The 21,350-nt window shown below is 39.5% G+C and overlaps 3 protein-coding genes across 13 annotated transcripts in view; 1 reads left to right on the plus strand and 2 right to left on the minus strand.

Moving 5' to 3' along the window:
* Positions 1 to 469: 469 nt before the first annotated feature.
* LOC108606901 (pleckstrin homology-like domain family B member 1) lies at positions 470 to 15,869 on the minus strand. 3 transcript variants are annotated; one of them, XM_017997432.2, is made up of 11 exons: positions 15,709 to 15,869; positions 15,317 to 15,433; positions 7,493 to 7,607; positions 4,916 to 6,483; positions 4,685 to 4,842; positions 3,930 to 4,624; positions 3,714 to 3,870; positions 2,883 to 3,015; positions 1,491 to 1,876; positions 1,303 to 1,435; positions 470 to 1,242 (listed from the first exon to the last, which is right to left on the minus strand). In XM_017997432.2, the coding sequence occupies exons 3-11, from the start codon at positions 7,605 to 7,607 to the stop codon at positions 1,066 to 1,068; spliced, it is 3,522 nt and encodes a 1,173-aa protein (XP_017852921.1). In that variant the 5' UTR covers positions 15,317 to 15,433; positions 15,709 to 15,869; the 3' UTR covers positions 470 to 1,065. The 3 variants fall into 3 exon arrangements, with proteins under 3 accessions (XP_017852921.1, XP_017852923.1, XP_017852922.1); XM_017997433.2 differs by lacking the exons at positions 3,714 to 3,870; positions 3,930 to 4,624; positions 4,685 to 4,842; ... (2 more) ...; positions 15,317 to 15,433; positions 15,709 to 15,869 and adding an exon at positions 3,075 to 3,189 and having other exon boundaries at positions 479 to 1,242; XM_017997434.1 differs by lacking the exons at positions 2,883 to 3,015; positions 3,714 to 3,870; positions 3,930 to 4,624; ... (3 more) ...; positions 15,317 to 15,433; positions 15,709 to 15,869 and adding an exon at positions 2,071 to 2,459 and having other exon boundaries at positions 478 to 1,242.
* A 305-nt stretch (positions 15,870 to 16,174) lies between these two features.
* LOC108605726 (vesicle-trafficking protein SEC22b) lies at positions 16,175 to 18,095 on the plus strand. Its single transcript, XM_017995518.2, has 4 exons — positions 16,175 to 16,571; positions 16,646 to 16,755; positions 16,809 to 17,110; positions 17,175 to 18,095. The coding sequence occupies exons 1-4, from the start codon at positions 16,497 to 16,499 to the stop codon at positions 17,321 to 17,323; spliced, it is 636 nt and encodes a 211-aa protein (XP_017851007.1). The 5' UTR covers positions 16,175 to 16,496; the 3' UTR covers positions 17,324 to 18,095.
* Positions 18,096 to 18,495: 400 nt separating this feature from the next.
* LOC108606493 (CG43867) overlaps positions 18,496 to 21,350 on the minus strand; it is a 101,453-nt gene continuing 98,598 nt past the window's right edge. For all 9 annotated transcript variants that reach the window (XM_017996641.1, XM_017996643.2, XM_017996640.2 and 6 more), the window contains one exon: positions 18,496 to 20,851. In XM_017996641.1, coding sequence (XP_017852130.1) covers positions 19,577 to 20,851 — 1,275 coding nt within the window. In that variant the 3' untranslated portion in view covers positions 18,496 to 19,576. The remainder of the gene's footprint in view (positions 20,852 to 21,350) is intronic.

Raw genomic sequence — 21,350 nt, forward strand, 5'->3', positions numbered from 1 at the left:
GTAGTAGTTGCTATATGAGACACATGTGTTGTTGTAGTCGCTGCATTTAGTGTACGTGTTGTTATTGTAATTTAAGAGTGGAAATTTTCCAAGTCCTTGGTCGCAAAATATGCTTAAAAGTCACAAATTCCACTTTATCTCGAAAACTACAAGGGCGATCCAGTTGTCAGCACGATAGTCCTTTTAAAAAGAGGTCGTTTGACACTAATTTCGTCCTGATCCTGGCAAGGTTTCGGGAGATATAGCCTATTTTCTGTATACGAAAAAACCTGTTTTTCTCGGCTCCTGTAAGGACTTTCGTCCTTTGAGAAGTATATTCGGAAAGCTCTCCAGGAGCACTACCTGGACACCAAAGGACATTCTTGTAGTTCCTATAGTTTCCAAGAAAAAGTACATTTCGTGTTTTTGGGCCACTTTTTGCGACCCACCCCCTGCAATAATTAAATCATTGAGTGTTTTTAATTGGTTTTTCTATATATACTATATAAAGATTTTTATTTCAGTTTGCCTGAGCAAAGATTTGAGGGAATTCTTTGTATGCAATGTAAGCAAAGCTCACCAGTAACAAATTTGTCGCTTACACATGTACACATGAAGTTATATGTAAGTTATGCTTAAGTATACACAATATATACGCGTATATAGTTAAGTTCACATAAATGTTTGCGGTATAACATACATAGTCATAAGTCAATGGTTGTTGTTAGTTTAAGTTTACAATTAGTCTGATAGAAATGGCTGCGTTATTACCGTTGGGTTTTTGTCTAATGTAAGTAGTAGTAGTAGTAGTTATAAGTGTATAATAATATGTATATGTTTATAAAAATAGTGCTTAATGCGCTAGACTATGACAAATTAAAAGCATACGAAAAATACATTGCTTACTTTGGTCCAGTATTGAAATCTCTGATTTCGTTAGTTGCCAAATATACATAGACATATGTATATAAGTTAGTTACTGCTTAATACTAAAGGATGAGCATGGCTTACAAAATAACAAACAGTTTGTAATTACAGGCTGCGCATATATATATATAAATATATATATATATAAGTGTGTGTTGGTTAGTAGTCCAGATTGCCCTGGGCGCCAGTTATGATGGCATCGATCCAAATGCGCGCAGCCGCATCGGATGCCGCTTGGAGATTGTAGCTGCGCTTCTTAGTCTTGACAATAAACGTGCAGTGGGGTCGACCGCTCTTCGAGGCATTCAAATGATCCAAGTAGACCTCGTCTATGGTCTGTAAGCAGTTTGTGTGTTTTAAATTTAAAGTTAAATTTAAATGGACAACTAAACATACAGCAAAGTAGGCGCCGCCGCGTGGCTTGCGCTCCGACTTGTCCGAGTAGTAGATGAGCGCACTACGCTGTCTGTCCAGCACGAACCAGCGACGTGACCAGGCATGAAAGGTGGCTCCAAGCTTGTGCAAGTAACTGCAAAATATTGTAATTAAAATGCAAACAGGTCCAGCTGACTTGGTCGACTTACCCGCGACAACTGTGCGCATCGACAAAGACATGCGGACAGAGATCGATTTGATGGCCAGCCGTCTCGATGTGATGACGCAGATTCAGATCCGGCGAGAAGATGGGCAAGTAACGCGTCAAGGGGCGCTGATGTTTGGGCAGCACACGCTTGCGCTCGCTTTGGCTGTTGCTGCTGCTGCCGCTGCTGCCACTGCCGCTGCCCGCCGAGGCGGTGTCCTGCGAATTGCTGTTGCTGCTGGCGCGCTTGTCCACAGCGGCGTCCCCATTGCTGCCAAACTTGGGCGCCTCAATCAGCGCATCGCAGTTGTTGGCCTCGGACAAGGGACGCGGACTGCGAGCTGTGGATGTTACAGCATGTTGCTCCAGTTCTGGCTGCGAGTGCCGTTGCTGCAAATGAGAGAGAGAGAGAGAGCGTGAGTGTGAGAGCGAGCGAGAGTTTAGTAGGTTAGCAATATAAATAGACAAAGGCGAGCAATAAACGCTTTTGGTGTCAATGACAAACGCGCACTCTTGGCCATTAGCCAAAGCGCCGAAGCTGCCCAAAGAGCACTTGAACTTGAGAGGATGGGGGGCCAACTCACTAGATAGTAAAACTCGTTGCGTTGTCGCGCATTTGCGTCCATGCGACGATGTTGCACGTAGGTCATCCACACGGACATGTTGATGACTCGAAATGGTTGGCGAAACTAAAAAGTGCGAAACGCTTGCGGCGTACGTAGAGCCCCGAAAATTTTTATAGAATGCCCAACCAAAACGATGGAACGAACGTGTGTGTGTGTGTGTGTGTGTGTGGCAAAGATTTCAAACGAGACGCGAACAATTATTAAGCAGATTGGACATGGCCAATGATTTGTGGAATTGCTTGCTACTGGGCACATGTAAACACTCGCCAAACATAAACAATAACAATATAAGAGCCTAAAACTAAACTAAAACACGGACAAGCAGCAGCCAGCGCAAGCAGCGGATGCAGACTAAATTTATTGTCGATGAGTAAAAAGCAAAATATTATTATAAACTTATTAATATAGTTCATAAAAACGTAGAGCGTGAGAGCGGCTGCTGCGCCGTTGTATGTTTTTAAAATAAACAAAATTTGTTGGCCAAAATAAATATAAATTGAAGAGCAAAGCATACGTCATAGTGTGAGTGAGCAAGCGAGCGAGAGAGACAGAGAGAGAGAGATCAATGCACTTACAATTGATAAAAACTAATCAAACGATCAGCAAGCAAACTTGAGTTAATGCTAAATAGCTGGCCAAGTGGCGAGTGGCTATAATTTACAGCTAATGCTGTAATTAATTAACGAGCGGGTTAAGCGTTTGCAGATATTAAACAGATGCTGGGCTAGACTATTGAACTTGCCGTAGGTTATGAAATTTTTAGCACTTACTTGTTGCTGTTGTGTTGCTGCTGTTGCTGCTGTTGTTGTTGTTGCTGCCGCATTGTTTTCTTTATTCTGGTTCGATTCTTTGTTCAACTCCAGCAGCTCGCACTTGTCAAAGAGCTTGGCATCCTTGCCGCCACTGCAATTGAAAAGGTTACTCAATTAGTTGTAGTTATGGCGGCGCTCCAAGGCGTTTACCAGCAGGGAATTAAAGCATTCAACTTATCCATGGCGACTGCTGACTAATGCCAGAGCGAATCTCACTGAGAGCAACTTGCACTGCGCCCGCTGCTGCCGTTTCGACTGACTAAGCGCGCGGCGGCAGAATAAAACTGAATTGAATTCATCAAACGACAACGAATATTGCACAAATAAAAGCGAAGCGAGAGAGAGAGAGAATGAAACTAAAAGAGAGTCGACGCTTTGCTGATAAGCTTATCAGCAACAACAGTAAATAGCAACAGCCAGCGCGCTGGCTTTATGATTTTTTTTTTCAGGTGACTCTGCACTGAGCAGCAGAGACAAATCCAAGAGCGACTACACTAGTCAACACCAAGCACTAGCGTAAACAAACATTACGTCATTTTGGCTAAACCGGTTACGTGTTTAACGCTCTCTTAACTTTGATTGATTATGACGCCAGCCAGCCCAAAAGTTTTGATATGTTAATTGATTTCCGCTTGGGTATAAACTAATCTATTCGATTTCGATTTCCTGCAGCGCAGTGTAATGAGTTTGCCCTACGCGTTGTCCCCAGCTGCAGAACTAATTAGCCCAGCGTCAATTACTTGGAATTGAAGTTGAATGCGTACGCTGCTTGGAGATAGCGCCACTTACTTGGCTGTGGTGGTTGCTGTTGTTGTTGGCTCCGTCGTGGGCGTCGTCGTCGTCGTCGTCGTTTGAGTCGAGAGTAAATATTGAGTGCGCGCTTCGTCGTGACTTTTCTTCTTCAGATCGTAAATCTTTTGACGCTCATGCTCAATGACTTGGTGACCTGTTGGTTGGAGGGGAGAGAGTTTAGACATAGCTAAGGCACTGCCATGTGCTCCTTACCCTGCTGGGCAAGCAGCAGCTTGCGATTGCGCTCAATTTCTTTGATGCTGTCAAAGATTTTGGTGCTGGCGCCTTGGCTGGCCGAAATGGGCGCATCCTTGGCCACCTGGCAGCTGCGATCAATGTCATCCTGCGAGGGCACACGATGCTCCAGCAGCGGATTCACCTCGAATCTGTCACTGCCCAGTGATAGATTGAAGCTAATCTGCTCACAGCTGCCGGAGTTGTGGCAAAGCTGCAGTGGCGCACGCTTGGGCGTGCTGCTGCTGATCTCGATCTTGTTGTGGCCAAAGAACATGTTCTCATTGACGCTCTTGGACATGAGGTCCTCCTGGTCGCGCCGCTTGGGGCACAGCAGCTCAGCTGAGCCGAACAGCGACTGCGACATGACGCCATTGACCAGATTGCTTGAGGATTGAGGTTGAGGTTGAGCTTGAGGCTGTGCTGGCTGCTCCACTGCCGTCTGCTCTGGGCCCAGCTGTATGCGCAGCGCGGCGAGCTCAGCTTCGATAGCCAAACGCTGCTCCTGCTGCTTGAGCTGCTCATGGCTGGCATGATGCTCCGACTCCTCCTCAAAGTACTGAAACTCCAAATCCTCAAAGGCTTTGCGATCGCTGTCCAGCGATTCACCCACATGCTGCAGCTCCTCCTTGAGACAAGTGTTCTGCGGCTTTTGCTTGAGCATTGCTCTCAATCTGCAAAGCAGTTGGGAAGACAATTTAATCGATATTTGGCTTATTGCTTGCTCTACTCACTTGGCCAGCTGCTCCTGCTTAAGCTCAATCGACTGCTTAAGCTTCGCCTGCTGATTCTCCTCCATGACGCGCGTCGCATTGCGTTGCGCCTCCAGTCGATGTATGCGCTGCTGCAGCGCGCGCAGCTGCTGCCGCGGATTAGTGGGCGATGCTTCCAGCTGTTAGAAAGAGAGAGACAGAGAGAGAGAGCGAATTTAGTTTTAAAGTTGCCAGTTGAGCTGCTGAACTCACCTCAAAGCTGCACTGCGCTGCTGGCAGCTGCGCTAGTTGCTGCTGCAGCTGTTGGCGTCGCTGCTGCAGCTCACGTCGCTGTCGCTGCTCGAGGTGTATGCTGCGTGGCGCTGGCGCTGGCTTGCGGCTGCTCTTGCTGGGCGTCTCCTGCTGCTGCTGCTGCTGCAGATTGAGCGTTAGATTGTTGATGTTCTTGTTGTGCCGCTTGGCGGGACTGCTGAGCAGCTGCTGCTGCTGCTGCTCGAGCTGCTGCTTGCGCTCAAAGGATTTGAACAGCTGCTCGTAGTCGCGCTGCTGCGCAGGCGCAGGCGCTGGCGGCGGCGCTGGCTTGGGTGCGGGCTTGGGCGCGGGCAGCGGCGCCGAGAGCAGCACAAAGCTTGCGTCCTTCTTGGGCGACAGGCAATTGGTGCGTATTTTGGTGCGCGGACTTTGTGGCACATACTTGGTGGTCAGATTCTCCAGACTGGACTTGCAGCCGCTGGTTGTGGCCGTCGTCGTCGCCGTCGCCGGCACATGCAGCTGGCCATTGATCTCGACGCGATTGGGACCAAGCAGACGTATGTTCTCGTAGCCGTTGGAGCTGCTGCTGTTGCTGCTGCTCTGGAACGGCGACTTCTTGTCGCGTGGCAACGAGCCGTTGGTCTTGATGCGATTCTGCACAATGGGCGAGTTGGTTATGCTGCTCGAGCTGGCATTGTGGCTTGTCTGGAGCTGCTGCTGCTGCACCTGGAGCTGCTGCTGCCGATCCGCGTACTCCGTGCAAATCTTTAGCATGTCTTCCAGCTCAGCGCCGCCGCCGCCTCCAGTTGCTGCTCCAGCTGTTGTGCTTGTATTCAGCTCCGAGTTGAGTCCATTCATCGCATACAGCTGCAGTCCTGGCGCCGGCTTGGGATAGCGATCATAGCGATCGTTGTTTACCTTGCTGAGTGGCTGCTCCTCCTGCTCATGGTGCATCTTGTAGATCGCTGCATTGGCGGGCACATTGCAGTAGCCGGGATTGTGGCCAATGCCGTTGGTGCTTTTGCTAAACTGATTGTTCAGCTGCTTGTCGCTGCGCTGATTCTCGACAAGATTGCGTGCAAAGCTCGCGTATTTCTGGCCCAGCACATCGCGCGCTGGCATGTTGACGGTCACCAGATCCGAGCTGAACACCTTGGGACAGTGCGTCGACTCGGGCGCGCAATCCTTTAGCGGATTGATGATGCTCTCATAGAAGCTTTCCAGCTGCTGCGCTTCGCTTGCTTGTGAGCTGGCGGTTTGGGTGAAGTCAATGTGTGGCATGGAAATGCGTTCGTTGGAGCCCATGGCGGAGCGCATCATCAGCGCCTCATCCGGATTGTTAAAGCGCAAGTAGTTCGAGTTGCCAATGGTAATCATGGCACCTTGGCTAAGCTTCGCCTCCGCCTTGCCCTCCACGTGTGCCCCGTCGATCAACAAACGTGCGTCGGGCTCTGAGACCAAAGTCACCTCGTTCAGCTCGCTTCTGTAGATGGTGCAGTGCAGCGGACGGACGCCGCTTCCGTTCAGCGAGATGCTGCAGCTGGGCGAGGAGCCAATTGTAGTATCGCCTGCAAGCACAAAATTTAAACTAAATCAATTAATACTTGTTAACAACTCAATTCACGCTCGCTCTCTCTCTCTCTCTCTCTCTCTCTCTCTCTCTCTCTCACTCACTCTCTGGGGTGGGTAAGGGTGCGTAGCTTATCTTGCTTGGTGGCGCAACTTTGTCATCGTTAAAACATTTTACCGTTGAAGATTACGCACAGTGGGCTACATACAATTTAATGCGATACTTTAAACAAAGCGGCGTTTAAGTGTAATTTAATTTCTTAAATACAAACAAAAATGCGCTGCATAAAAATTAATTTAAAATGTTTGCATATATTTGTTAGTGACTATTAATAATAATTGATTGAAATTTACAAGCTAACTTTATTTGATACGTTTGTATTTTTTTATACGCACAACAATTTAAATCCATTTTGTGGCTGCCTGACGCATTAAATTGACTTTAATTAGTTTACTTCAAGTAATTTACTTTAATTAATAAGTTTAAATGCATTTTAGTATTTGTAAGTAAGCCATAAAACAAAAAAATGTATTTAAAATATTTAATCTTGAGCAATCTTTATTTATGCTAGCTGAATTGTTATTAACTTTAATTAATTTAATTTAAACTTTTCAATAAAACATAATGTTAAATGCACAATGGCTGCCTGACTCACTCAATTTACTTTAATTAATTTAGTTTAATTTCAGTATTTGTAAGTAAGCGATAAAATAAAATATATATATATTTAATCTATACTTTCTAGCTGAATTGTTAATAATTATTTTAATGTAAAGTTTTCAATAAAACGTATTTTATATGCACAAACAAATAAACTACTTTACGCTTTTTCAATTATGTTTGCAATTTAGACAAATGGCAAATGTGTATTGCACCACTGTGCGCACTAGCGCTATCGCTGTTTTCTATTTGGAGAGCAGCGCGCGCCTTACTTTACATGTGACCTTGGGGACTGAGACTTATCTGTCGTCGACTTAGGTTGGGGGGGGCTTGGGTTGGCTACTCACCGATATGTATGTAGTGTATGGTGACCGCGGTGCTGAGACGACCACCGCCTAGACTGACCAAGTGGGGATCCGAGGCGGCAACACGCAGCGATGGATCCTTTTTCGTCAATGACATCTGCAAATAACGAAAACAGAATTTGAGTCAAGCACGCACAGTAGAACGAGAAGAAGAAGAAGCACAGAGCGCAGGTGTTGGTGTTGTCAATGAGAATGTGAGTAAGAATGAAGATGAAGCGATTAACGGTTTGCATGCGCACGCGCTTCAGCTGTCAACTGTGTTTGAAAGTGAAGAAGAGCCAAAGGCAAAAAAAAAAAACGCACGCGCGCATGTGCAGCCAAAACAAAGAGAGCGAGAGCGTGAGAGCGCGTAGACAAAAGAGAGCGCGAGGGCGGCTAAACTGATGTGCAGCTGCTGTTTGTCGCTTTTTTGTGCTGTGCGGCGTAACTGCAGTTAGGACAGCTGTTAGTTTGACAGCGTTGCCAGATCAACAATTGTAATGATTTCAAAAACTGCTTACTGCTAATTAATCAGAAAGAGAGCAGCGCTTGCTCTTGCTCGCTACGCATGCCATAAATAAAGAATGCGACAGCTGATAACAAACTCACACACACACACACGAGCACACACATATGAATACAAGTGCGTGTGTTGCTGGAGACACGGGAAGCAATTAAGCGACAAAAAGCATTTGAAATTTAATTTTTTTTTCGTTTGCCTTTTTATTTTTAGGGCCCGCGCGTTTGCTGCTTACGAAACGCTTGAAGAGCCCAAATTGGGTCATAAACACTGAAAGTTGTCAAGAGAGCGAGCGACCTGAGACCCGGAGACTTGCCGTAATAGGATGAGGCGGCGGCAGCCCGTTGAGTTGGCAATCAAACAACACAGCGCTAATGTAATTAAGCTACAAACATCATCATCAACATCGGCCGCATTATGTATATAATAGCTATACATATATATTATGTACATATCTCTATGGTATGTGGCACAGGCGCTTGGATAGCAATGTGGGAGTTGAGGGTGGGGGGTGGCGCTGCCTGCTTTTGCTGATAAAAACTTTTCATTTGACACGATTTATTTGTTTTTGATTTTTCCACAGTTTGTGGCATGTGTGTGGCTGTTTGTTGCTGTCTCTTTTCAACATTGCCATTATCATCAGCCCCGGCATTTGTCCACAGAGTTGCGCGTGTTATAATTACAGTTACAAAAGCGTGTAAATATTTATGCAAGCCATAAATGCACGATAGTGTTAACAACAACAACAACAATCGATACTATCGATACAGCAATTTAAAGCACTTTAACTTCACTTTACATTTAATGCTATAAATTTTATATTTATTAATTATACAAACTAATATAATAACTACAGCTGGTGAGTGTTTTTTAAAATATAATTTTTGATGAATCGCAACGTTAGCATAGTAAACTTTTCTTAGTGCATAAATTTGTGACACACAAAAAAATAATTAATTTGCTTTTATATAAAAAAAAATTGACTGAATCGCAATCGCCCGGGGTCGAGCTCATAAAAAAAAGTCAACATAAATAAATGACATAAAAAAAATGCATGTTTAATTTTGTTTTTATATAAAAATTTTGGCAAACAGCGAACAACGAGCGCTTTGCGTGCTTTTTTCTGAATTCAATTTGCGCAGTCTGTAGGTAAAAATGTTTATTTTTATTAACATGCATAATTACACAAACAATACACATACATACATGTTTGTACAATTGTCAATGTGTCGCAAGTGTTTTTAATACATTTTTGCTAGTCGAATTTATTTGGCTGCCAGCCCAAGGCCCAAGACCCACAGACCTAGATTGAGCCGCGGTACTTTTCACAGTCCTAAAATACTAAATAAGCCAACAAATTATTTAAAAACGCTGTGGGTGTAACAACTTGAAGCTTTGACACACTTTCTGTAACTGAAACACACACACACACACAAATATCAATCGAGACATATCTATGTACTTATGTAAACAAAGTTAGTTGAGTTATTTGAGTTGGGCCCACAACAATTTTTACTTTTTTGGCTCAATGCAAGACAAGTTCGATTGGTAAAACTTTGCTACACTGCACTACAAAGTAAAATAATAATATATATAATATAGAACAAATTATTTTTTGTATAAAAACATTAAACTCGTAACAAAAACTAGCATAAGATTAAATTTAAATTGAATTTTTATTACAATAAATGTTAATAAAAATTTACTAGTGCATTAAATTTATGCACAAGTTTTGCTATATTATTTATGACTTAAAATTATTCTAATTGTCTAAACTAAATATTAAATAAACAAACGTTGAGTGAAAATATATTTATACAGCAAGCAAAATTAATAGATTTTTATTACTGCACTAAAAGCAAAAATAATAATAATATTATTATTTGTTTATATGCTTAGTAATTAATATGTTTGTTTATTGTCTTGGCAATTTTGGCTGCTGTTTAATTTTTAATTGTGTGAAATGAATATTCAATAAACTAAAAAACGGTTTTAATGCTAATGTAGCTAAAATTGGAATTAAAGATTCTTATTATTTAACATTAATTTATAAAATTGTGTGCTGCATAAATTATATGCTAGTAATTAAACAAATAGCTTTGTGGTTTAAGCTAAGCAAATGATGAATTTGTATATATATTTTTTTATATTTTATACATTTTATATTCCAATTTCAAAATTCTTTAAATTAGCAGCTATTATATTTTACAAAAATTTTATATAACTATTTACTATAATAATATAGTATGGAAATATATATATTTTACAAAAATTATATATAAATTTTTACTATAATAATATAGGTAAAAAAAAAACTAAGTTGGGATGTAAGTCGCCTTTGAGCCACATAACAAGTGAGCCGCACATTGGCGCCGACTTATCGAGATCATTCTATAGTGTATATAGCATGAGCGGCTACACTTCGAACTCGATCGAGACTGCGCCTCCATTCACTGCCAGACGCTTCAGCCCTAGGCGTGTGTCTGTATGTGTGTGTGTGTTTTGTTTTCTTTTTCTTGTTCTTCTTCTTCAAGCTGGCATACACAGCTGTGTTTGGGCTCTGTTTGCTCTATTAATATATGCAGATATACACATATGCACATAAATAAATAAAGACAAGCTAAAAATGGCAATGGCCTGTGGGTGGGTGGGAGTTCTACTTAGAGTGCCATCAATCGAGGCGAGCTGCGTTCAGCGTTGTTACTACTTACATAGATAACTGTTCAACAGTGCCCTAAGTTGTTAATATAACAGTAATTGTTGATGTTGCTGTTGTTGCTGTTGACGCAGCATGAGTCACTTGGCTATTGTTTGCTGTTTTTTCTTTTGTTATTGTTTATTACACAGAGCTTGGGGCTTTTGATGTGCACTCAACATATGCGCAAAGATAATTTAAAAATGAGACAATGACGTTGCCGGCTTTTCAAAATGAAGAACACAAATCAAAAGCCGCCCACCCCACCCCACCCCAGCCCCCTTTTCATTTGTTTATTGGGGCATCACTAGCGTAAGTTGACAATGGGTTTCCAACTATTCAACGCATTGCGTTGTATGTCAAGTGGGGCTTGTTAATTTGTTTATTAATAAAGAGGCAACGTAGAAAATATTTAACTATTGAAGAGCAGCAATCTCTGTACACTGCTGTCCACTTAAGGCTCAACCCAAATGCTCGAAAATCTAATTAACACACACACAGACACACACACACACGCATAAAATATTCTTGACTGCTACTTGACTCGTTTTGAAGCCACAAATTGAGTTCAATTTACTTAACTGTTTAACTGCTTTTAACAGTTTGTGTGTGGGTGAGTGTGCGTTATATATGTACACAAATATATTTATGTTTGTATATATAATAGCATATTACAAAAGGCAACAAACAATAGCAAATAATAAACAATGCGAAAATTTTAAAATGCGCAACGCAAAATATGCAAAAACTCTGGCTCAGAGCTGATGTCATCGGCTTACAACAACAACAAAAGCAAATATAAACTTTAACAAAAGCAATGTAGATACCTTTGAATTGAATAATACAATTACATTTAGAATTCTAAGCTAAAGCGAAAGCTCAGACACCAAGAAATTGAAATAAGAGCAATGTCAATTGCACTCAATAAAATTAAATAAATAAACTTTATAAAAAATATAAAATTAATCGTGAGCTAGTTATTTCTATAAAAATGTATTGTAATTGTTGTACAATATATATATACAAAAATGCTACACAAATTATTTATTTAATTTTTATAAAAAATAATTTTATTTTAATTTAAATAAGTGTGTATAAAATTAAATAAAAATAATTAAATTTTATAAAAAATATGCGCAAAATGTTGCTATGCTAGTTAATTTTTTAAAAATGTATTTCATTTTTAAATGAGTGCGTGGGCAATGAATAAAAAATATATAAAATATATAACCAACATTTTTTTAAAGAAATAATTATCTTAAGTTTATCAATTTTTGTTTATAATTTTATTTATTTTATTTTATAATATTTTTTTATTTTATTTTGTTTTAATATTTATTTTTATTTTATCTTTTTTTATATTTAATTTTATAAAAAATAATTTTATTTTAAAGTTTTTAAGGGCAAAATTTGTATTTTGTGTATTTGTTATTGTTTTTATTTTAAAGTAGAAAGATTTCAGTTTCAATAGCTTAACAATAAATATGCTTTTGATTGCATAAAAAACGAACTGAGCCACTTGAGTATTGTTATAAATATTTCGATTTGTTATGCGAAAAGTTCTTTATTTTTTGCATTTAAGACCCGCATGTGTTGCCATTGTTAACAAAAGCTGAATTTATGAACTTCCATCAGCACATAGGCGTGTTTTCTTTTTTAATTAAATGCTCAATATGAAGGTCACTGCAATCAACCCACAGCGCCCCCCCCCCACTACAGTTCGCCCTGGCTAAATGGCATAAACAAAGTGCGTGCGGTGCTTGAACTCGTTGAATGAATTTCATTGTATATAATTATATACAAAAGCTATGGGCACTATTGAGGACTTGTTGCCACTTATTGTTGACATTATGGGCGACCGGAAACGGAAGCGCGTCTATTTTGAACATAAATATTTAAATGCTGCTCTTGCTGCTGGGGGTTATGACAAATTTCAGACTTTGGGAAATTGGGAACAAACACTAAAACACTAAAGCTGCATACATAGACACAAGTTAATATGTGTCACTAATAAAACGCGCTCTTAAGCAAAGAGAGAGAGCGCACTAGGGTGAGCTGCAGCAGAGAGAGAGAGAGAGAGGAAGAGCGGGAGCGAGTGAGTGCGTCCGGTTTATGCTTTTCGTATGCAAATGATGTATGCACATGTGCATAGTGTGTTCTTATTAGTGCCCACAGCCAATGTACTATGGGCAAATACAGCACATTTGTGGCAACATATAAAATAGTTACAAAGGCTGAGCATTTAACACTTGTTGCTTTTATATAAAACATTATAATAGCTCAGTTTATATTAAACATAGTTAGTCTGTTTGAATTCGATTTGTCATTAGCATAAAGATTGAAATTATTTGGCGCAAAACTTATCCCACTGTGCTACGCTCTAGAAACCGTTATGCTGCACACAAATATTATTGGCAATGTACATTGTTGTTGTTGTTGCTGCTGTTGAAAAATTTAGTTTTTCCTCCACTTGCAACAGCGTTGCAAGAATATAAAATTTATAGCACATAAAAAAAAGTGTGAAATGAAAAAAATACATAAAAGAAATTCTCACACATGTGCACACAGTGAAAACAAAAACAATTCGTTTGAATTTCGCTGCCAATCGGTAGCTTCATTAAATGCAAAGCAGTGGGGGAAAAGCGAGGGCGGCAGCGGGGTGTGCGGGGGGCAGGGCAGCAATTTATGTGGCGAGTTTATGCGCTCAACAAAACTCTCAAGTTCAGCGCACTTGGTGGGCAAATTGAATGGGAAACGACAGATCGCTTATTCGAATTCGAAATTCGTATGCACAGAGAATTCGCAGAAGCGAAGCTGAGACTTCGAAAGTCTAAAGTCTAGCGCATTGGTTCTCCACTTTAATTAATTACTTTGGTTTGCTTGAAATTCGATGCAATTGTTTGTTGCAATTGAGAGAAAGAGAGAGAAAAAGAGAGAGAGAGAGAGAGTCAAGTTATGCCATGTGTTGGGGTCAGTTGAGTGAGATTCTATTTAGCAAACATAAAACAAACAATTTTAAATATATAAACATATATATAATTAAATAAAATTCAATCAATTACAAATGGTATTTAAATTACAAAGTAAAAAAATAACTAACTGTTTAAACTTTGCAGTTTTTGTGTTAAAAATCAATTAGAGTTGCTTTATTTGGATTAAACTTTTAAATTACAAATTAAAAAAAGAACTTTAGCTGCTTAAATTTTGCAGTTTTTGTGTTAAAAATCAATTAGAGTTGCTTTATTTGCTTTAAACTTTTAACTCTTATTTGCAGCCACTGTTATTGCTGCTGCTGCTGGCTTTGCCTTTTTGTCAAAATAAACACAAATAATTGGCAAGAACAGCAAAAACAAATCAAACTATATTGACAGATACATCTGTGCTGCATATGTGTGTGTGTGTGTGTGTATCTGCCACATGTGTCATGTATTCATAAACATTTCAGCTACAGTTTTGTATTTTTTTTTTGTGTGTGGGTTTTATATTTTACCGGGAACCTGAGCTAATGACGTTTATATGAGTTGCAGAATGGCGAGGCGACGATGTGATGACAACATCGCCAGCACATAAAAATGTTTGTAAGACCAGATCTGGCTGCTGTTTATATATAGATATATACATATGTATATCAGGTTGAGCTCACACTTTGGTAAGCAAGCGTAACCTCTGGGCAACAAAAATTGCTAAATAAAACACATTATAATTATTATAATGACAATAGACATGCAATGGAAATCAAATACAAAATTTAAATTGTAGCTACAACAAAAGTTTATATTTTAAACAAAAACTTTAACATTAATGCGTAAGCGTCTCGCCTTAACTTTAGACGCACAGTCGACAATGTAAGACTCTGCAAAATATTTCTTCCGCCTGCTATATCCACTCAACTCGATCTTTATATACAATGCTTATATACTTTATGTAATCTACGTACAAATCTTATTATACCCTTTTATTTTACAGAGTCTAACAGCCAAGAATGCCGCCGCATAAAAGAATAAACAAGTTCTCAAGCAAATAATAAAAATGTAGCCTTATCTTTTGTGTTCGAGTTTCGCTTTACTTTAAATGTGTATTTCGTTTGAATTTTGTTTTTGGCAATATTCGGCATAAATTTGCATAATAACAATATGGAATACCATGCTGGCTTGTTTTTTATGCAAAGCGTGTAAAAAAGGTGAAAATTGGGCATACCCAAAATGTCTGAACTTTCTTATTACAGCAACAACCAGAAGCAGCAGCAGCTGCAACAACAACAACAACAACATTTTGTTGTCGTTTGGCTATAAACCGGCTAAATTCCATTTGATTGCCCTGCCTTTACCTTTTGCCTTTTCTCTTTTCAAGTTGCATGCGCTGCACTTTGCTTGGTCCCCCCTTCGAACCTTCTGCTGACTGCTTTTGTTTGGCGGCCTACACGCTGCGCTGCGCTGCCAGTTGGGAATTTCAATAGTCAAGGGCGTTTGCTACATCGAGTCTAAGAAACCGTTATGTGTCTTAAAGCTGTGACGTCAATCGTATCTCTGTGTAGCTTTAGCTCACATACACATGCATAAGTGCATACAGACTTGGATATAAATGAGCCTTCATATATGTATTGTCTACATACCTTCTACGATTTCTTTGCCGCCGCCTCAACTGTTGCAACAGTTTATCAACTGTTGTTGTTGCTATTGTTGCTATTGTATTTGCTGCTGTTCGCGTTGGCGTCGTCGTCGTCTTGCTGCTGTTGTTGTTGTTGTTATAATGCATTGAATTTTAGTTTTTGATTTAGTTTTTCAGCACCATTGAGAAAAAAAACAAAAATTATTTACTTTTTGTAAAAGCTTATGCGTATGTATGTGTGTAAAAAACTAGTTTAGCAGCAGCAACAAAATGTTTTTAATGAAAATTATTAATTGCAGTTTGATTTGCATGCATTTTTAAATTATACACTATTTATCTATTTTCACAATGCACATTCAAAAAAAAAAACAGAAACAGAAAACAAAGAATACAAACAATTCAGCGAATTGGCAAAACGCACGCCTAAAAACAATTTCTGACTACAGCGCCAAGTTTACCGCTTTACGTAGCACATAATTAATATTTAATTCGAGCTTCGTTCACTTGTTGCAGCCAGTAAGCGCCTTGTTTTTGTTTTTAGTCACAATAATTCATTTAGTATTACAATTCACCGCGAAAACAAGCGACGCGACCAATAAGCCCGACATGCGTTTTAATTTTAACCGTAAGAGTAACAAAGTAGAGAGAGTCAGAGAGAAAATAATATTGTGCGAGCAGTGTAGCAGCACTCAATTGTAATAAGTGCGAGTGGGCAGCAATAGCACAGCATAAAACCGCAAATTGACGAGTATTATCCAGCATAATTATTGTGCTACAGCACACTGTTAGCCAGTGCGCAAGCTATCGCAAGCGCTATCGATAGCAGACTACTCGTGACAAGTAACGAGTGAGCTCGAATAGGTTCAACTCTAGCTGACGTGTTTCAACACACAAACACAAAAACACTTTACAATCTAATAATTTCATAAATTAAGCGGGCAATGTGCATAGACGAATAGCCAGCAGCAGCAGCAGAAACAAAGGCAACATTGCACATTGTAAGCAATTTCGAAATTACAAAAAATAGCAGCAGGAGCAGCAGCAGCAATAACAACAGGTCTAACGGTAGACGCTAAGGAGAGAGCAATTGCGGCCACGGCAACAACAATAAGTTAAGTGGGAAAGCTAGCCGTGGCCACAGTCCAACAGTTGCAACACACGCGTATAAAAGAAGAAACCAAACCATGGCGTTGCTAACGATGATTGCCCGTGTCATTGATGGCCTTCCACTGGTGGGCACAATGCAGGAAGATGAACAGGTCAGCACACAGACGCTTACACGTAGCTACTAATACATATTAATGCATAACTTTCACTTTCCACACATGCACAGAGCGGTCGCAGCATCTTGGACTATCAAAATCAGGCGAAAATGCTGTTTCGCAAGCTGGGCACCAACTCGCCGGCACGCAGCAGCATTGAGACCGGACCATATCTATTTCAGTAAGTGACCTGTTCTGGTGCATAGTTCATAACTCAGCTGTTCATAACTTTAGCTATCTGATTGAGAACGACGTTTGCTACTTGGTGATGGTGGATAAAATGTATTCGAAACGTTTGGCGTTTAACTATCTGGAGGATTTAGCGCAAGGCTTCCACACAACCTATGGCAGACGCGTTAACTCAGTGACACGCCCCTACGCCTTTATCGAATTCGATGTGTACATACAGAAGGCGAAAAAGCAACTTACAGATCGCAGACGCAACATTAACAACATCAACACACAGCTGCAGGACGTGCAACGCATTATGGTGCAAAATATAGACGATGTGCTGCAACGTGGCACAGTCTTGGCGGGTGAGTGTAGCAATAAACAATTCTCTTTACTAAGATCATTTAACATACCGCCATACGTTTGCAGAGCTGGATACAAAGACACAGAATCTATCGATGATGTCGCAAAAGTATAAAAAGGATGCCAAATTGTTGAATCGCAAATCGATGTATGTGAAAGCGGCGGCTGTGGGCACTATATTCCTTGTTTTTATAGTTTACTTTTGGGTCCTGTAATATGCATATGTGTGTATGAATGTATTTGTATATGTATATTGTACATTAGTTGCTAGTAATTGTAATTATACAATAATCATTGGTCAAATGTTGTTGCTGTGGTTGTTGTTAATCGCGTCATAGACGCATTGCAGACAAAGCTACCAAAGGCCAAAAACATATATTTTATATACATATAGTAAACAAAAATGTAACAACGACAAGCAGGCGCTTGCTTAACTATGACCCCCAGTTATGGGTATCCATTTCCACACACACATATACACATATACAAACAAACAACAACAGCACACACAATAGTTAGTAAAAAGACAAATTTATTACAATCCAAAGTCCATAACGTTGTGGTTTATGTATTTATTCAACTATAGTTGCAACTATTCAATAGAGAGCTGTCAAACTATCGATAGTGTTTCGGATTACGCTGCTTGTCTTATGAAGATTTCCATTAAATATGTTTTTTTTTTTTGGTATAATTTATATAGATTTTTAAGCGAAATATTATGTACCTTTAGTAGCTCGAAATGAAAACTGAGAGCAGTTAAAAATTAAATATTGTGCTGCAAATTTCTAATTACAAATTAAAATATTTTTATAAGCTTACCTGTTGTGAGTAGCTGCAGCATTTTGTTGCATGCTATCGATAATATCGATAATTTGACAGCGCTATGTTGATATTGCTGCCTGACGAAATCGAAATGAAATTGTAAACAAAAATGATAACAAATTAATGAAGATAATAATAATGATGGCTATGTAACTAAATTGAAAAATCAAAATAAACAAATTTAGGCAATTTATACAAAAAAAACCTTAAAAAAGTTCACCACTTAATTGAAACAACTTGTTTGCAGTTTTTATGAATCAATTGGTTTGGTAGTATATAGTCATATATATTTAGTTGAATGCCGCTTTCATTTCTATGTTGCGTATAAATGTTTTTAATATCAAATTTTTACAATTAGGAAAAAAATATGCAATGTTATTCATTCACATTCATTGTTATATAATCCTTGTATAATTTTCAATTTGTTAAATATATATATATATTTTTATATAAATTTTTTATAATATGTATGTATGTACTTTGCTTTGTTAACAACATAAAGATTTCAAAATCAAGTTTTTGACAAAAAAAAAATACTACAATTACAAAAAAAAAAAAACAATGGCCTACATATTAGAGTGAATTGCTATGGTACTGTTGTAAATTTTATTTTTATCATTAATTTCTTTGAGTGTGTGTCTCTCTCTAAATATTTGTTCATTGGCTTGCATCTATGCTTCGTATCTAAACTTTGCTCTCAATAGCAAAAGCAGTTGCTATTTATTTTTCATTATTTTTATGTTGTTGTTGTCACTAAAAAAAGCTCTGGCTGTGTTCGGTTGGCAATTTCAATAAATTTGTAGTAATTTGAATATATAATTCGCTTTACAACTATTTTGGACAATGTGTGCAAAAAATGCTAAGAAATTTGTTTTCAATTTAATTTAGCACTAGCTAAAAATTAGAACATACAGTACAATCTCGTTAAAGTGCAGAGCTTGGAAATATAGTCATAAAATTATAGAACAGTCAAAATATTGACGAATGAGCGCTGGAGCACTTTATATTTATTACTTGGCAAATGTGCATAAAATTATTGAATATTAATCGTGTTGACAAATATTCAGCTGAACACTATTAACTGGTAATTTACATATCCAATAGCAAATAATTTCAAGAAATTCAAGAAAGTAATGCTGAAATACTAAAAGTTAGCAAATATTTTATAAGATTGTACTATATACACTATATAATGAATATGAATGTGACTTGAGTTGCGCGCATTTTGTCGAATTTGAAAATTTGTTATTGGCTTATTGATTCTCTTGGTTCCAAAAGGCAGTTCTTGAGCATGGAGGGACATTAATGAGATTCATGACAAAGCAATTAAAAGCAATTCACAATTTTAACTATCACAATTCCTCAATTTGTTGATTACTTTTTGGTATATACGATTATAAGTAGACAAGACAAGTTAAGTTAACACACACACACACATGGACACATGGACACATGGACAACAAACTTAGGCTAGAACATAAACAAAAGTAAGTTGTGTGGCTTAGCTTAGAATCAAGAGGGTTATAGTTATAGTTAGTGCATAGAGTTGAGTACAATACCTGAGCATAAGCTACGCCATATGCTTGAGTAACGCTTATATCATAGTAGAGCTATGTGTGTGTAACTTGTGTATGTGTGTGTGTGTTTTATTTAATGCGCTGATGATCTGGTGTGCTCTTGAGTATATCCGGCTGATGCGGATGCGCATGATGCTGCTGCTGCTGCTGATGCGTGGAGTTCAATGTGCTGTGATGACTGCCGCCAGCTGCGACGCCAGCGCCATGATGCGAGCTGCTGAGCGTGTGTGAGTGATTGGACTGCAGCGTATGCGTTGCATGCGAATTGAGCGTATTATGCGCCGTAGTGTTGGCATTGGTGGAGAAGCCAGTGGCGCCACTTGTCGCTGCGCCTGCAGTTTGACGCGCTGATGTGCGCAGCGAGCGATGCGAACCGTTGCGCGTTAGCGAATTCATTTGCGGCGTGCCCGGCACAGTGTGACCCAACGCATTCATATAGTCCGCTATAAGCAGCGTAATCTCTAAAATCTTGGGTTTGCTCATGGCAAACAGCAGCTTCTGCTCGCTCACTGGGCTCAGCAGCAGCGCGTGCTCATCGTGCGCCACCACGAGCATAAAGTCATCCTGGCAGCCACCGAATGTCATCACTGTGCTGTACGGATAGCGTGCAATGGGCGCCATTGTGCTCAGCTCCAGCACATTGAGCGCATCCTCGGCTACGGCCAGCCAGGCGACGGGCGTGCTGCTGGCCTGCGGCTCGCAGTGACGCGGCTTGGCCTGGAACAGGCAAGCGCCAAAGTACGGCCACTTGCGACAGCAGGTCAAATAGATGCGCACACAGTCGAGCGTCGAGCGTCCCTTCAACAGCGTCCACTTGGCCACCAGCAGCTCCTGCACATCCTTCAGCTGCTCGCTGCTTAGCGCATCGCGATAGCGATAAGGATAAAACTTATCCAACGCTTTGAGGCCCACATCGCGTGACTTCTCCAGCGTATAGTCGCCCAAATCGATTTGCGACATTAGCGACGCCAGCTCCAGCGCCAGCTCACGCGACAGCGGAAAGCGTCCCTGCACTATCTGCGCATTCGTTTGATAGCACAGCAGCAGTCGCTCCTTGTCCGTCTCGCATTTGATCGTGTGCTTCCAGTACAGGCGATTCTTGTAGCTCAGCTGTATGACACGTGAGTTCTCAAACTTGCCGGAGCCCTTTTCACGCAGCGCCGTCTCCCATTTGCTTATGACATCGCACAGCTTGGCCAGCGGCTCCAAATAGTGCTCCAAATCCTTTTCAATCGGATCATCGCTGAACAGGCAGAAGCCATTGCTGGCGTCGCGTGTGCCCAGCTCCTGCGCCAGCGTGCTCTGGAACTCCTCAATCGTTGTCGACCCATCAAAGCTCACCACCTGCAATGTGTCAAGAGATGAGTTTCCAAAATTCAAGCGACGCAATAAAATTAAATAGACGAAAGAGCAATCAATTAAAATTAATAATAAATTTTAACTTTTAAATATAATTTTAAGTATTTTATGTTATTCTTTTCTTTTATCATCGACTGTTCATAGTTGACTTTAAATAAATATATTAATTAGCTTACAATTTTTATTGTTAATGTAGCAAATTAAATTATGTTTCAACTTTTTTTTATACAAATCGAAAATATTCAATGAAAAATGCAAACTATTGCACAATTTTAATTATAAGAATTACTTTTTAATATTTTTCAATCTTTCATTTAAAAATAAAAATTGCATTTCAATTTTTATAATAATTTTTAAATTTGTATTTATATATTATAAATGATGTAAGTGAAATAGCTTTAACTATTTTATAAGAAATTACTTGCAAAAATGAAAATATTGTATTTAAATAAATATTGCATAAATTTGTATTAAAAATTATAAG

This window comes from Drosophila busckii, chromosome X (assembly GCF_011750605.1).
Source record: "Drosophila busckii strain San Diego stock center, stock number 13000-0081.31 chromosome X, ASM1175060v1, whole genome shotgun sequence".
In the NCBI taxonomy this organism is placed as follows: Eukaryota; Metazoa; Arthropoda; class Insecta; order Diptera; family Drosophilidae; genus Drosophila; species Drosophila busckii.